This window comes from Narcine bancroftii, chromosome 9 (genome assembly GCF_036971445.1).
Source record: "Narcine bancroftii isolate sNarBan1 chromosome 9, sNarBan1.hap1, whole genome shotgun sequence".
In the NCBI taxonomy this organism is placed as follows: domain Eukaryota; kingdom Metazoa; phylum Chordata; class Chondrichthyes; order Torpediniformes; family Narcinidae; genus Narcine; species Narcine bancroftii.
In genome coordinates, this window is record NC_091477.1 from 27,437,921 (window position 1) to 27,453,731 (window position 15,811).

The 15,811-nt window shown below is 37.1% G+C and overlaps 1 protein-coding gene across 6 annotated transcripts in view; it reads right to left on the reverse strand.

Annotated features, from left to right (window-relative positions):
* ankhd1 (ankyrin repeat and KH domain containing 1) overlaps positions 1-15,811 on the reverse strand; it is a 173,703-nt gene that overhangs the window by 59,461 nt on the left and 98,431 nt on the right. For all 6 annotated transcript variants that reach the window (XM_069898568.1, XM_069898567.1, XM_069898566.1 and 3 more), the window contains 7 exons: positions 9,367-9,514; positions 9,032-9,265; positions 8,302-8,396; positions 6,936-7,173; positions 3,180-3,371; positions 2,225-2,334; positions 1,855-1,942 (listed from right to left, as the gene is read on the reverse strand). In XM_069898568.1, the coding sequence (XP_069754669.1) occupies positions 1,855-1,942; positions 2,225-2,334; positions 3,180-3,371; positions 6,936-7,173; positions 8,302-8,396; positions 9,032-9,265; positions 9,367-9,514 (1,105 nt within the window). The remainder of the gene's footprint in view (positions 1-1,854; positions 1,943-2,224; positions 2,335-3,179; positions 3,372-6,935; positions 7,174-8,301; positions 8,397-9,031; positions 9,266-9,366; positions 9,515-15,811) is intronic.

The window sequence follows — 15,811 nt, forward strand, 5'->3', positions numbered from 1 at the left end:
TGGAATAGGAGGTTAAGGGAGACCTCAATTAAGGTGTGTAAAATTGAGTTAGATAAATAAGAGCTTTTTCCTCAGGTCAACAACTATGTGGCATAGATTTAATAGTAATTGATAGAAGGATCAGAGCATAAAAGGGAACTTCTTTATAGATAGTGATAAGCGTCTAGAACGAATTTGGATAAAGTGCAGGATGACTGTCTTCATTGGGAGGCAATTTTTACAATGACAAATGACCTCCTTCCCTATCACAAACATTTTATGATTTATTGAAATGCTTGTACACTTGAAAAGTTGGGCAAGTTTAAGCAAAAATGTCAATAGGATTTCTCAGACCACTGAATACTCAAAATTAACAAGAAAAAAACTTTGAGTGCAAATTAAAGAAAATAAGATTATTTTGCTATAGTCAAGATCATCTCTTCATTTTCATTTCTCATGTTTCATTCCAAAATAAGCTAGTCAGTCAAGACATCAAACTTTATTTACAAAAAAGCATGCCATGATTGAACATTCATCCAACATTCACTCATTTCCACTCTAACTCTGCATTGCAAATCAATCTACTTACTGTTAGCAGGTGGGATTGGTTAAGTAAAAGCTTACTCCTGCTATATGGGCAAAATTATACCACAAGTTATTGATTTCTATGCCTTAGGTTTGATCTCAAAAGTAAATTGGTCTGTCAGAGAAAACCAACATGCATCATCTGACTTATTTGTGGGTTAATATTACGTGCTTCCAGTTCATTTTCATTGAGTGGGACTGTCACTTTAAGAGAATAAATCAAGCTGTATGCTTTGGAGCTTGACTGTGGGCTGACAGGCTGGGGACAGCATGTACTCAAATTCACTATCTCTGAAAAGCAAGGAAGGCCCTGGGACACAGGAGCAGGGACCATGGGACCAATATATTAAAGAAACAGTACACTGATCAGGGGCCATATTAAGGAAGTAGCTCTTAGAGAAGTATCTCTAAAGTAATACTGGGCTGAAGTGGCCTCATTTGGTCATGGATAATTTGATTTCTCCCTGTAAGGGGGATGAGTGTGCCTCACCATGTCCAAAGGAAAGGTCACTTTTGAAGGGGACTTGGTGTACCATATCGTGACCAGAAAGGGAAGGTCACATTTTGGCTGATCCACAGAAGGGTTCTGGGAAGCTTTGTGAAAGTCACTCACTTCGTTTCCCATGGAAAAGGAAAGTTTTGATTACCACTCATCTGAAAGGGCATTTCTCGGGAAGCAACTCAATAAGGATTTTGTGAGTTTACAACAGTCTGTCACCTCAGTCTCTACCACCTCATTCATAAACGCTTCTTTGCATCAATTTAAGAGTCTTCATGTCAACAATGGATTTCTGAGATTGGATGTCGAAATGACATTCCAGAATTGAACCTGAACTGTAATGGTTTGGGATATTTTACACACACACACACAGACATAGTTGCAGGCTAAGTTTAGATAAGTTAGATAAGGTATTTCATATCTGGTGATTAATAAATTAAAATATTTTAAATATAACACTGTTTTGGCTAATTTCTATTGCTGCTGTCTGAGTACATAACAGTTATGAATCTCATTTGAATAAATTCCTTTTATAAATACATTAAAAACTGGATTTTCAGGCCAACATAAATAAATTTATACATTTCGTCTATGTGTGTGTGTGTGTGTGTGTGTGTGTGTGTGTGTGTGTGTGACCGTGTCTGCTGTCCTGCATCGGACTTGTCAGCCACAAACGAGCCTGCAGCTGACGTGGACTTTACCCCTCCATAAATCTTCGTCTGCGAAGCCAAGCCAAAGAGATATATATAGGGAGAGAAAAAGCTTAATCAGACAAATGATGGCAGGCTCACCTTTACTGATGAGAAACTGTACTGTACATAAATGGCCAGCTCTTGCTGCTTTCATCAAGGGAGTCCTCCCTCCTTCAGATTCATGTTCCTGTTAAAACAAAAGTTTTAGGAATCTCATGAAAGGGGTTAATAATCAGAAAATAATTCTGTTAACTACAGGAAATTTCCTAAAGTACAGTAATAAAGAAATATTCTGGTTTCAAATAAATTCCATTCAACTTTGCAATTAATTATATTTTACACTAATTATACTTAAAACTAATTAATTAAAAGTTTGTCAATAATAAATTCATTTTATATAGTCTACTCAAATTATGTTGGCACATGCCTACTGTTTCAGTCTTGTGTTATAGGAAATAGTAGCAATTACCAAATCAGCTCCTGCCTGCAGAAGAACATCAGCAACATCAGTGTGCCCATTTTCACATGCGTACGTTAAGGCTGTATCTCCTGTAGCTGTTGTGGCATGCACATTTGCTCCTAGCAAAAAAAAGGTAGAAATCATACATACATAATATGGGCATAAAACTTTAGTGACAAAAACATTTTTTGCTTAATTAGAAATGTAACATTTAAATTACAATTTGCTTCAACATGTGACATACTATAATCAGACTTTTACATTCTGATCACAACTCATATCATGCAAAAACAAAATGTAATCCATTTATTTTTTGAACAACTAACTACTTCGGAAGAAGTTAAAATATAATGGGAGATGACTGACTGGAAGCCATTGATGTCTGTCTTAATTTCAGCAAGTGTGAACTGTATCAGTGATGCTCATATGTGTTGTACTGAACTCAAAAACAACAACCTTCAAAGACATGTTCCATCGCTTATCAATATTCCAAAAATTTGTCATTTTTAAAAAAGCAAAGACTGGATCATACTTTATTTGCATCACTGTAATCCAACATTGGCAATTGGTTTAGAATGCCTCCAATGAAGCTAAAGGTATTAAGAGTACTAATTAATCAATTTTTATGTTTATCTTGTGTTGAGATTGATGACATTTTGAGGCCAAATTGGTTTCTTAAAATTTTGAATTAGAAATGTGACTTGAATAATAATTATACTCCCAAATGTAAGTTTGCATGGTGATCAGGATACTGTCAGTGGGGGACTCATTTTGTTTCTCATCTTTGAACTCAGCTCTGTTCATTTTTGAACATTTAAACTGAAGAACCGACAAGTTCAGGAAATCACAAGTTTGAAAAATATGGTAAATAATAAACATAGGACTGCAATACAAAACATCAAAATCTTAAGATTTCAGATCTGGGATTAGAAAAATCAAAAATCATTAGAATGTCAAAACATACCTGCTGCAAGTAAATACTTGACCAATTCAAGGTGACCTTCTTGAGCAGCCTCCATCAAAGGTGTAGAACAACCCAATTCAATATCAGCTCCTGCCTTTATTAAAAAGTCAGCAACCTCCAAGAATCCTCCACAACAAGCAAGTGTCAGTGCTGTCTCCTGGGTTTCTTCAGTCTGTGCATTTATATTGGCTCCTAAAAGAATTCCATCAAAATTGTTATTATTAAAGCTCTTGATTGTGAAGAAATCATGGTTTTTCCTCTACCTCAACATTACCTTTGAAAATGCTCAACTTCTTTCTGAAATTATATAGTAAATAACCGAGTATCCACAGCATCTGGGCTAGTAAATTCGACAGATTCACAATTGTTCGTTGGAAATTTCTCATTTAAGTTGTAAAATAGCTTTGTTCTTAGCTAGAAAATTCTCCCAGTTTTTAACCAAAAGAAAGATCATTAAATATATATTTCAATGTGGTCAACCCTCATTCTTCCAAAATGCACCCAGTCTGCTCAATTTAAAACTGTCCACTGCCTGATTATTGCCACATCCACACATCAATCAAGAAAATCCACTCAGTTCCTCCAGGTACATTTGTCTTGGAGTAAAGAGAAAACCATGAAGAATTTCATTGGTGGTTCCATCAGGATCCCATATAACTGTGGTAAATTACCACGTCATAAAATGAACATCATAAAATACAATCACATCAAAGGGTATTAACAGATAGTTCCATTTTTTAGATCTCATTATTAAATAAATTTCTTTGATAATTGTTTGCTGCATACAATACCAAACACCCTCTGAATATAATCACCCTAGTGCAGAGGTTCTCAACCTTTTTTCCCTACTCACATACCACTTTAAATAATCCCGTACTAATCACTTAAGGTGATATGTGAGTGGTGGGGGGGGGGGGATAGAGAAGTTGAAAACCACTGCCCTTGTGTCTTAATGTTTAAAAGAATTAAATTCTTTGGAGTGGATAACCTCATAATTCACCATGTGTTCCATATGCCATACTTTTGCTCACTTGGCCCCATTTACATAATACAGGTAATCACCGACTTACAACTTATGCGACTTACAGCCATCCATACATACGACCAAAAACAAAAGAAAAATATATGTAAATGTAATAATTATACTTTTGGGGTGAAAGTGGGGGTCTATTTGAGGGAAATTGCATCTATGGCAGGAATGGCCAACCTCTCACAAGAGCTGGCCTTAATGGCCTCCATGTTGTATTTGATGAATGATAAAACAGATAGTGAATTTCCGACCTCCGTCCATTTCGAGATACGACTGTTCGGTCAGAATAGAACACAGATGCAAGTTGAGGAATACCTGTGTTGCAGCCTTCAAGCAACTTACCATATATAATCAGTAAATCTGAACATAATACACTCAGAACCATTTTAATTCATAGTCATAAAATGTAACGGTAACGGTTCCATTATTATGTAAAACAGTACTACGTTTAGAATAACATTCATGAAATTCTTTAACTTTTGTAAGGCAGGGAGTTGACACTTTGTCCAGCACCCCTCACAGAAACCGACAGCACCTGGTGTTCCTAGGTGGTCTCCCCCTCAAGTATTGACTAGTCCTGAGCCTGCTAAGCTTCCAAGATCAGACAATCTCAGGCATATTCAGGCCATTAGGTAAATAATATTTCTGCAACATTTTACCAATTACTGTTTTCCAATCTACATTTTGATGAATTTTCTGCCCCCTTTTGTTTAAAGACTTTATTTAAAATTTTTATAACGTGAATACAATAAAGAATTACATTTAAAGAAAAATAGAAAACTGAACCCATCCTTAATTCATTCAGATACATTACATCCAAAACCATGAACACATATAAACAACCTTTTATGTGACCTCTTGCTGAAAATCCAAATATGCTGCATTTTCTGGATCCCCCTCCTCTAAATCGATTATTATATTTTCCAAACACTAGTCTCCATTAACTCAACCAATTCCAACCTTCAACCACCCCTAATATGTGGTTTCTGCATAATCTAATTGTGCTTTTCCCAGCACAGTACTTGAAACATCACAAAAACTGATTCACTTTGCACATCAAGGAACTTGAAAATCAAACTGCACAAGATAAAGAAAAGGTTACATGCACTAAGACCAATCTGAAGATGGATGTGATTGATAAGTTGAAGGGAAAGCATGGTGAAATTCCCAATAAAGATGCAAAAATAAAATAAACAAAACTTGTTTAAACCGAACCCGGTGGTACCATCCATGGCAATTCAGCCAGAAAAATATTCAGGTGGCAACTTTGGCTGTTTATAAAAGAACAATCACTTGTTATTTTCAGGGAAGAGAGTATTAAGAGGCAGAAAATAATGTAAATCTGGTTTGAACTACCTTTGTACATATTTACTATTAAACAGATTATAGCCAATCTTTGCTAATATTGCCTTTTCTAAAGCTAGAAAGAGCAAAAAGTGTATAATAAAAAGCAATACATTCTCAAGGTATGGCCACATATACTAGTCTTGGGATGCAAAAACAGGTGCATGTGAAAATAAGGAACTTATTAAAGTGCAAAATGTGAAAATATAAAGGTTACAAAAGTTTGCAGCATTGTCACTCCTCTAAATAATCAATTAAACATCTTCATTGTCATGGCCCTAACAATTTCATTTGCCTCCTGTCAAAAGACATTATTCTTGATCTCTAAATGTCCTAACACATTAAAATTCTCCACACTATGCTCCCATCTATTCAACTTGGTGAAACAAAAACTAAGTAGGTACCTCACCTACTTCCACTGGCCCCAAGAATAAAATTCCTCTTTAGTCCTTGTATGGCTCTATTTCTTCCCTAATTATCTTACTTTTAAATAGGGGTATAAAATACATTAAGAGTTCTCTTTAATCTTGGTTATCAAGGACATTTCATGGCTCCTTTTGGCTTTCCTAGCACCCTATTTGAGCTCTTTCCTGCAATCCTGATATTTCTCTCAAGCCTTGTTTGATTATAGCTTCCTGATCCTTGCATGCATTTCCTTTCCTTTTTTTAAAAACTAGATCACGACCTCTCCCGTCATCCCTGCCTTTTGCCATCCCTGCCTTTTGCCTCAGTGGAACATGCCAGTCCTTAACTCCCATGTGGCAATTACAGCCCTGCCCAACCATCTCTTCTAGTTCTGCCTAATAATGATTGAGCAAGTTGGATTCAAAATTGTCCACATGGTCAGAAACAGAATTGTAGTAGAGGTATGTGTGCCAACCTGAGGCCTGTAACCAGTGATCTGCCACAGGTATCTGTGCTGGGTACAGTTGCCTTTGTCATTTATGTTATGATCTAGATGGCATGTAGTTCTTATTTAAGTAAATTTGTAGAGAACAAAAATCAGTGGCACACAACATGGTTGACATGGACCAGTTGAGCAAAAGGGCCTTTTCCATTCTGTGGAATTCTACGATTCTATCAGTTATCACATCTCAAACATGACCTGGAACTCGAGTAACTTACAAAAAGCAAATAATCCTAAACTAGTCGAAAGTTGATTAAAAATATTTGAAGAGCTGAAATAAAAGTTGACATCAGACTGTTCAAACAAACTTGTTCAAATTGAGAGGATTATTTATGATGAATGCTGAAAAAGGAACTCCATTTATACTCTTTCTGATATTTTTTACCTAAAAAAATTAATGGAACGTTGAAGTTGAAAACTAATTTCTCATTATGTTTCTTCAGTTTCTTTTGTAAATGCAAGAGACATTTCATACCCTGAGCAAGCAGCAAAGCCACCATTTCCTCATGACCTTCTCGGGATGCTTCCATTAATGGTGTATATCCTTCATCATTTACTTCTTCAAGGTTGGCTCCTCTTTCTATGAGTAAAGCTGCTAGTTCCACGTGACCACCACAAGCAGCAAGAGTCAATGGTGACTCAAAAGAATCAGCTGGCATGTTTACTTGTGCACCACTGTCCAAAAGGAGCCGAGCTACTTCAACATGGCCATCCTATTTGGTAAAGTTAATTGTCAGTCTCTTTGTACATTAAATATCTGGCAATCTATTGCAATAATCATAAATCAAATGAAAACTAGTTTTGAATGACAATGCAAAAGTCAGCAATTAAAACAGAAAATACTGGAAATGTTTAGCAGACGATGTTGCATAGAGAGAAAACTGTAACAATGCAGATTAAATGCCGTACAAATTTAGCAGGATGGGACGTCTTCATCCTGGAATCACGTGCTCTTGAAATGGTCTTACCTATAACCATAGGTAACTGAATCATAACCTCCCCATTTTTGGTATGTATTCATCCAGCAATAGACAATAATATTGTTTGATTTTCTAATTACTTAATGTCCTACACACAAGTCTTTTGAATGGAGTTACCAGATTTCTCCAAAGCAGGCCAAGGTTTTTTATGTTACCTCCCAAATGGACAAACAAACTATTCCCACATTATAATCCATGTTAGATGTTTGCTAACTCTATTTAGCTCTATCCCTTCCTTACATCTTCTTTACCACTTTCTAAAGTTATCCTCATAACTTACAACCCATCCTTGTATCATTAAAAAATTAGCAATCATTCATCAGTGCCTTCTTCCAAATCAGTTATTAACATAAAAGTAGAGTTCCAGGCACTATAGTCTGTCAACTAAAAGATGGCCCACTTATGCCTGATCTTGCCTGTTAACCAGCCAATAAATTTAATACAGAACCCTATCAAATGCTTCTGAAAATCCTAGTAGTACATCTGCCCTCCTTTATTCATAGCATGTTACTCTTCAAATATTTTCTCCATTGATGCTGCACGATTTAAGCATTTTTAGATTTTAAGCAGGCAGCAATTTACTTTGTTTTAAGGTTATAAAAACATGTGATACAAAAGAAAAAAAAAGACTATTTGGTGGAATTCACGCAACATACTCTACACAGGAAAGTTGAAAATCCAGTTTCTAGAAATGCAATAATGAAAATACAATGCAAAAGATTTAATCAGGAATACAGATAAATTCTTATTCATATTTTGATTCTGTTTTTAAATTCAGACTTATTTGTTTCATAAAATTAAAATGAGATCAAAAGGAACAATTTTAAAGAGATGGGAGGGAAGCAGTATGAAAACACTTACCATACATGCTTCCATTAAAGCTGTATGCATCTCATCAGTTTTGTGTTCCTGATCAGCACCAGCATCAAGAAGAAACCTCACCATTTCCAAATGACCTGAATAACACACACCATAGTTAGTATTAGAAAATACTAATGTTATAAACCCATTTAAAATAAGTTTTACTTATACCATTTACATGTTTAATTCACTATTTCACACCAAATCCAGTCCAAGTTTTTGTCATAAAAGATTGCAATATTCCACAACAAGGTTCTATTTCAAGGTTCTCTTAGATTTCCCTTATTTCAGTTTTATTATTCAGGATGAACAGAGACAGTGGTGATGTGAAGCATGATGGTCCAAATGTAGCAATTCAAATAAAGCACAAAAACTGACTTGAGAATGAGTGAAGAGCTTGTACTGTGATATTACCAGGCACTTCTTATACAGGTAGTGACGTGGTCTTAAATTAGTTGCACAAGTGCAGCTTTTCACCTACTTTGTAATAAATATTCGAATGCACTGAATATACACTATTTTATCATGATCACAATTGCTCACCAACTAAGACTGTTGTCTGATTCCTTTCATAGTGGTGAATCATTTCATTCATTTTATTATTTAGCAGACCTTTCAATGTTTTTATTTTACATGAAAATAAAGGTCTAAACAAAATTCAAAATGATTTTCCAGTTTTAAATGACACATTTTCTGCCTCATCAAGGATATTAAAGATTAGTTATCATACCTTTGTAACATGCCAGTGTAAGTGCACTTTCCTTGAACTCATTTGAATGAGTATTGATTCCAGCGCCATATTCTAAAAGCACCCGAGCAACTTCAACGTGGCCAGCACTTGCTGCTTCCATCAGAGGAGTATGACCATTTTCATTATGGTCCTCAATATTTGCTCCAGCTTTCAGAATTACTTTTACGACATCAACAAACCCTCCCGCACAAGCATACGTGAGTGCTGTATTTCCTGAAAAACATTTAAAAAGCAGTAGAAATATAAACCATCCAAAATATGAATTCTTTACAAAGAAAATGAAATTAAGATTGCCAGGTTTTATTTCTACTTGCCTGTTGAGGATTGAGCATTTACATCAGCGTCATGGGCCAACAGCAATTTTACAATGTCTACATAGCCTCCACTGGCAGCTGCCATCAATGGGGTTATATCTCCTTTGATGCCACGATCTTCAACATTAGCATGCACAGCTAGTAGAACCTAAATAGTTGTTGAATTAATAGGAATCAAAAAAGGCAGATGAAGAATTTAATTGGAAAATTGCAAGTTTCAGTTTGGAACTAGGATTTAACAAACAACAAGCTGCTGTAGGATCTCAGCAGGTCAGACTGCATCCATAGGTAGAAATGTTCAGTCAGTGCTTTGGGTAGAGACTCTTGATTGATACTCTTTATAATTCCAGTTTACAAATTACATCAAATTATAATTTGTCATAGTATATCCCACCAATAAATTGAATAGAAATCAAGTCAGATACAATTTTCAACATTTTTGGGAGAAGCAAGCTTCTATACAAGATAATTTTCCATACCTTTTTTAACATGTACATGCTATATTAAATTTGCTAATCGGGCCTTCTGATTTGCAACGAGCCTAATCCCACTATTAACTACACTTCTACATATTATCCCTAAGTAACAAATGGGTTCCATTTCTAGAGTCTTTCATAAAATGACTTTGTCCTTAAGTCATAAAATTCACAAATAACTTAATATGGTGGCTGATCAAAACAATTACTAAAAGTGAAAAGAGAGGATACTAGTTGGATGTTTCCAGTTAATACTATAGGAGCTTGCTCAGATGTTGGGGTATTCACAAATCATTTTCAAAACCAATCCCATCTCAATTCTTCAGAGGCATAAAGCAAGGAAACTTCAGCCCAGCAACCATCAACTAACTAATCCTACATTAATTCATTTTGGGTTTTTTCTCAATCCTCTCTAAAATACCCATCCTTTAAATCAATCCCCTCTGAAAATAAACTCTCCTGTTCATGGAAACTGTTTCAGGTTATTGAGAGGCATGAAGGGAGATTGCTAGGGTTCAAGATATTTTAAACTTTCTTTAGCCACGGGCAAGGTTTTCTCATAGAATTGGGGAATAGCCAAGTTTGTTCCTTTAAGAAGGATAACAGGGACAAAGCAGGAAGCTATAAGGCAGTGAGCCCTTGCATTAGTGATTGGAAAATTAATTGGAGATTCATCAGGAGCACTTAAATTAGAGTGGCATGTGGGGTGGAGGGTGGTGGGATGACCTGAGCAGCAGAGCAGCAAATGGAAGTGTTGAAGGAATGAGTGGCAAGTGCATGGACAAGGAAGAACAGGAAGAGAGAGGTCACAGTGAGACTTATTGGCTAGTGTATTTTAATGCAAGAATTATTATGGGTAAAGCAGATGAACTTGGATCCTGGATCATTGCTGGGAATTGTTTTTTTTTTAATTTAGACAAACAGCATGTTGACAGGGCATTTTGGCCCACGAGACCATGCCACCCAATTACAACTACACACCCGATAAATTTACTACACACCCGATAAATTTCGAACAGTGGGAGGAAACAGGAGCCCCCGGGGGGAAATCCCACGCAGACTCGGAGAGAATGAACAAATTTCTTACAGACAGCACAGGATTTGATCCCTGATCCCAAACACTGGCACTGTAAAGGTGTTGCGCTAACTGCTACACGAACTGTGCCACCCATATGAATTATGATGTTGTGGCCTTAACGGAGACTTGGCAGCAATTGACAGATTGATGTTTCTGGATTTCATTGTTTTAGACAGGATAGAAGAAGTAAAAAGTGGTGGAGACATGGCATTATTAATCAGGGAGATGTCACAACTGCACTCAGGTGCCATAATGGTGTGCTTAACTACTAAGGTGGGTAGATTTCAGAAACAAGTGTATCACTTTAATAGGGTTATACTGTAAGCTTCTCAATAGCCATCGAGAGATAGAGGAACAAAAGAAATGGGGCAGAATTTATTCTTTATCCAGGAGAGCTTTTTGAATAACATGTAGATAGCACAATCAGAAAGCAGCCATACTAGACCTAATATGAGCATATGAGCTCAGCCAGGTTATCAGAGTTTCAGTAGATGCTCATTCTAGGAATGGTGATCTCTCATAACTTTCAAGATAGTTATGGTTAAGAACAAGCTTGGGCCTTGCAGAAATGTACGAAATTGGGAATGGGCAAATTGTGACATGATTAGTCAGGAGCTATGGGGAGTAAACTAAGTGCAGCAGTATTCAGGCAAGCCCACAAATGAGATGTGCAAGTTACTTAAGGGCTATCTAATTAAGAGTCTAGGCACTCTCCAATGTTAAAGAAGATAGGTATGGAAAAGTAAGAGAGCACTGAATGATGATAGGTCATGAACTTAGTGAAACAGATAAAGGAGGTATATGCAAGGTTCAGGAAGCTAGAATCAGACAGTGTCCTGAAGGAATTCAAAGATTGCAGAAAAGAGCTCATGCAGTGCTTTAGAAAGGTCAAAAGAGGTCATGAAATGCTTTGGGAACTTTCTTTAATCCTGCTTACCATGGGTATGTTATACTTACATTACAAACAAGAGGATGACAAAACATTTGTATCCAATTATGATCTCTTCTGAGGAGGTGGTGACATGTACAGGAGAGATGGGTTACACCTTAACCAGAGGAGGACAGACACTCTGGCAGAAAGATTTGCTAGATTCACCAAGACGGCTTTAAACTCGCCGAGCAAGGGGTTGAGTACCAACTTGAAGAGAGGGAAGTGCATTGAAGTAGAACAGGATGGTGGAGGACAAGTGTCAAGGTAATAAATAAACTTTGTGTTCACTTAAATGCAAAAAACCTTGCAGGGAAATGGATGACAATGGATATTGCAACCACAACAGAGATGCAGTTGGTGGACCAGGAACAGCAGCTCAAACTTCCAGTACTAGCTGTGATAGGAACAGTAGGTAGAAGGATGGGGTGATACAATATTTGACATCACAGCCACCTTTAGAAAGAATGTTGACAGAAAACTATTCTGTGAAGCAATGTGGGTGAAAATCAAGAACCGAAAAGGGAGATGTCACAGCTCCACTCAGATGGACATTTACTTCAGGCCACCAAATAGTGGGAATAAAGGAACAAATAACACATAGAGAGTGTTGATGTCAAAGTGTTTTAATGTGGTGATTGTACATTCACATCGTTTACTGGGAACACTCAAGTGTTAGGGAATTGGATATGGTCAACTTTGTGAAGCATGTTTAGGAGAACATTCATAACAGTATGGATAGGATTACTTGAGGGGGGAAATATTGGACCTGGGGAAGGAAACTGGTCAGCAGGGAAACACTTGGGAAAAGGATAAAACTAGTCCTCAAGTTAGTGTCCCATATTAGGCAAGGCCAATTTCAACAAAATTAGGCAGGAGTCAGCAATAGTTTGCATCAGTATTTACCAAGGAGATTGACATGGATATTGATAGAGAGCATAATGTAGAGAATGCTCATTATGTTAAGACATTTTGAAATGAAGAAAGGGGTGGTATTGGGTCTTTTGATTCCTGGGCCTGATGAGATATATCCCAGGTGATTAAGAGGAAATTGCTGGGGCCTCAACAAAATATATGAATCCTCACTAACAAGAGGAGAGGTCCCAGGGAACTAGAGGCTAATTTTGCATCTTTGTTCAGGGAGAGAAAATAAATATATAATCCAGACAATTATAGATCAGTAAGCCTCACAAATTGATAGTGAAACTATTGGAAAGGATAATTAGGGACAGGATTTATGCACATTTGGACAATCATGTCAGATTATGAAAAATCAATTTGGCTTTGTGAAGAGCAGGTCATATCTTACCAACTTGGTTAACTTTTTTTAAGTAGGCGACAAAGACAGTTGAGGATAAGACAGTGGATATTATCTGCATGGACTTTAGTGAGGAGTTTGTCAAGGTCCCTCATGGAGGCCTATTCAGAAGATGCAGACATGTGGATTTTCAGAGAAATTGATCGTTTTGGATACAGAATTAATCAGTCCACAGAAAACAGGATAGTGGTAAAAAGTTGTTATTCCAGATAGAGGCCCATGAACAGTGGCATTCCATTGGGATTGGTGTTTGAAGCCTTGCATTGTGATATATAAAAATGACTGATGAAAATGTAGGTGGGTAGGTCAATAAATTTGCAGATGATACAAAGATTGGTGGAGTAGTCAACAGTAGTTAAGAGCACAAAAGGATATAGATCAGTTACAGATATGGGCTGAGAAATAACAGAGTTTAATCCAGACAAATGTGAGGTGTTGCACTTTGGACGGTCAAATGTAAGTGGAATGTATACAGCAAATTGCAAGGCCCTTAGAAACATTGATATTGGGGGGGGGGGAGGTTGAGTCCATTGCTCATTGAAAGTGGCCACACAAGTCAATGGGGTGGTCAAGAAGGCATATAGAATGCTTGGCTTCTTTGGATTTAATATTGAGTATAAAAGTAAGGAGGTCATGATGCAGCTACACAAAACTTTGTTTAGGCCTCATTTGGAATGTGGTGTGCAATTCTGGTTGCCCCATTACAGTAAGGATGTGGAGGCTTTGGAAAGAGTACAGAGGAGGGTTACCATGTTGTTGCCAGTTTAGAGGGTACAAGTTATGGTGAAAGATTGGACGATCTTGGGTTTTCTTCTTTGGACAGCAAGTGGCTGAGTGGAGACTTGATAGTGTATAAAATCTTGAAATGGTGGACAGAAGGAAGCTCCCTCCCCCCTACCCCGCCACAAAGACAAAAGCATCACAATTGGGTAACATAGATTCAAGGTGAGGGGAAGGAAGTTTAAGGGATGTGCGAAGGGAAAACATTTTTATACACAGAGTGATAGGTGCCTGGAACAGGGTGCTAGAAAGCAGATACATTCAAGATAGAAACACAAATATGAATGGGATGGAGAAATATTGCATAAGCATCAGTTTTAGTTTGACTTGGACATTGTGTTTGGCCCCAAGGGCCTGGTCCTGAACTGTGCTGTTCTACATTCTAAGATTCTTAGAGATAGAATCTACTCACATCTGGAAAACTATAGACTTTTTGGGATAATCAACATGGCTTCATATGGGGAAAGTCAGGTCTTATGAACTTTGTTTTTTTTGGAGTGGTGACAAAAATGACTGAAGATGGGCCAGAGGATGTTCGACACTGGACCTAAGTGAAGCATTCAACAGAGTTTCTCATGGCTTGATGATCCAAAAGAATAATGCACTTGGAATCCAAAGTGACTTGGTTGATTGGATTCTAAATTGGCTTAGCAAAAGAAGACAGTTGTGGTGGAGGTGTGTAATTCTGACTCTTGTTCTGTAACAAGCATTGTTCAGCAGGAATCAGTTCCGCATGACATATATACAAGTTGGACAAAAAAATTATGGTTTAATTAGTAACTTTGCAGACTACACAGAAATTACTATTGTGAATAATAAAGATGGTTGCCCAAGGATACAGCAGCATATAGCACAGTTGGAAATAGAGCAAAGACAAATAGAGTTTGCCAGATAAGAGTGAGATGATGTTCTCTGGGAGGTCAAATATGAGAGGAAGATGTAAAGTAAATGGCAGGACCCCATTTTACAGAGTAGGTAAATTATTGGAAGGTGTTCTAGAGATCGGATATACAATAATTTGGATAGCCAGAAACTGGCATCTTGGCCTTCACCAATCAAAGTATTGAGTATAGGAGCTGGGATGTCATGGTAAAGTTGTATAAGACTGGTGAGGCCAAATTTGGAGTATTGTATGAAGTTCTAGTCACCTAACTGCAGCAAAGATATCAATAATATAGAAAGAGTTCAGAGAAGATTTACTAGAATGTTCCCTAGACTTCAGGAACTGGGTTACAAGGTTAAACAGGATAAGACATTATTCCCTGAAGCGCAGAACAATAAGGTGAGATTTGATAGAGGTATTTAAAATTATGAGGGGGATAGACAGAGCAAATGTAGGTAGGCTTTTTCCACTGAGGATGGGTGAGAGATAAACCAGAGTGAAAGGAGAAAAGTTTAGGGGAAATGTTAGGGGGAACTTCTTCACACAGAGTGGTGGGAGCGTGGAATGAACTTCCAGCTGAAGTGGTGAATGCATAAGAAAAATTAGGACAGGTACATGGATGGGAGAGTTACGTAGGGCTATGGACTGGGTGAAGGTCAGTGGGACTAGGCAAAAACTGGTTTGGCACAGACTTGAAGGGCCAAAGGGGCCTGCTTCTGTGCTATAGTGTTCTATGGTTAACTATTTAACCTATACCATTCATTAACAAGCATATATAATCTCTTGGAAGTTCTAGGAAATGCTTGAAAAAAAAACTTCACTTGCATTCTTTTTAACAGAATATGTTTTGTAACCATAAAGGTCAATTAAAAAGATTAACAACTACTACAATAGACAGTGATTTGGCTGCATCGAAATTAACTAAATACTGACTGAATAACAGATTTTTTTTTAAAGTGAAACCAACAGGTCTTTCCTGGAC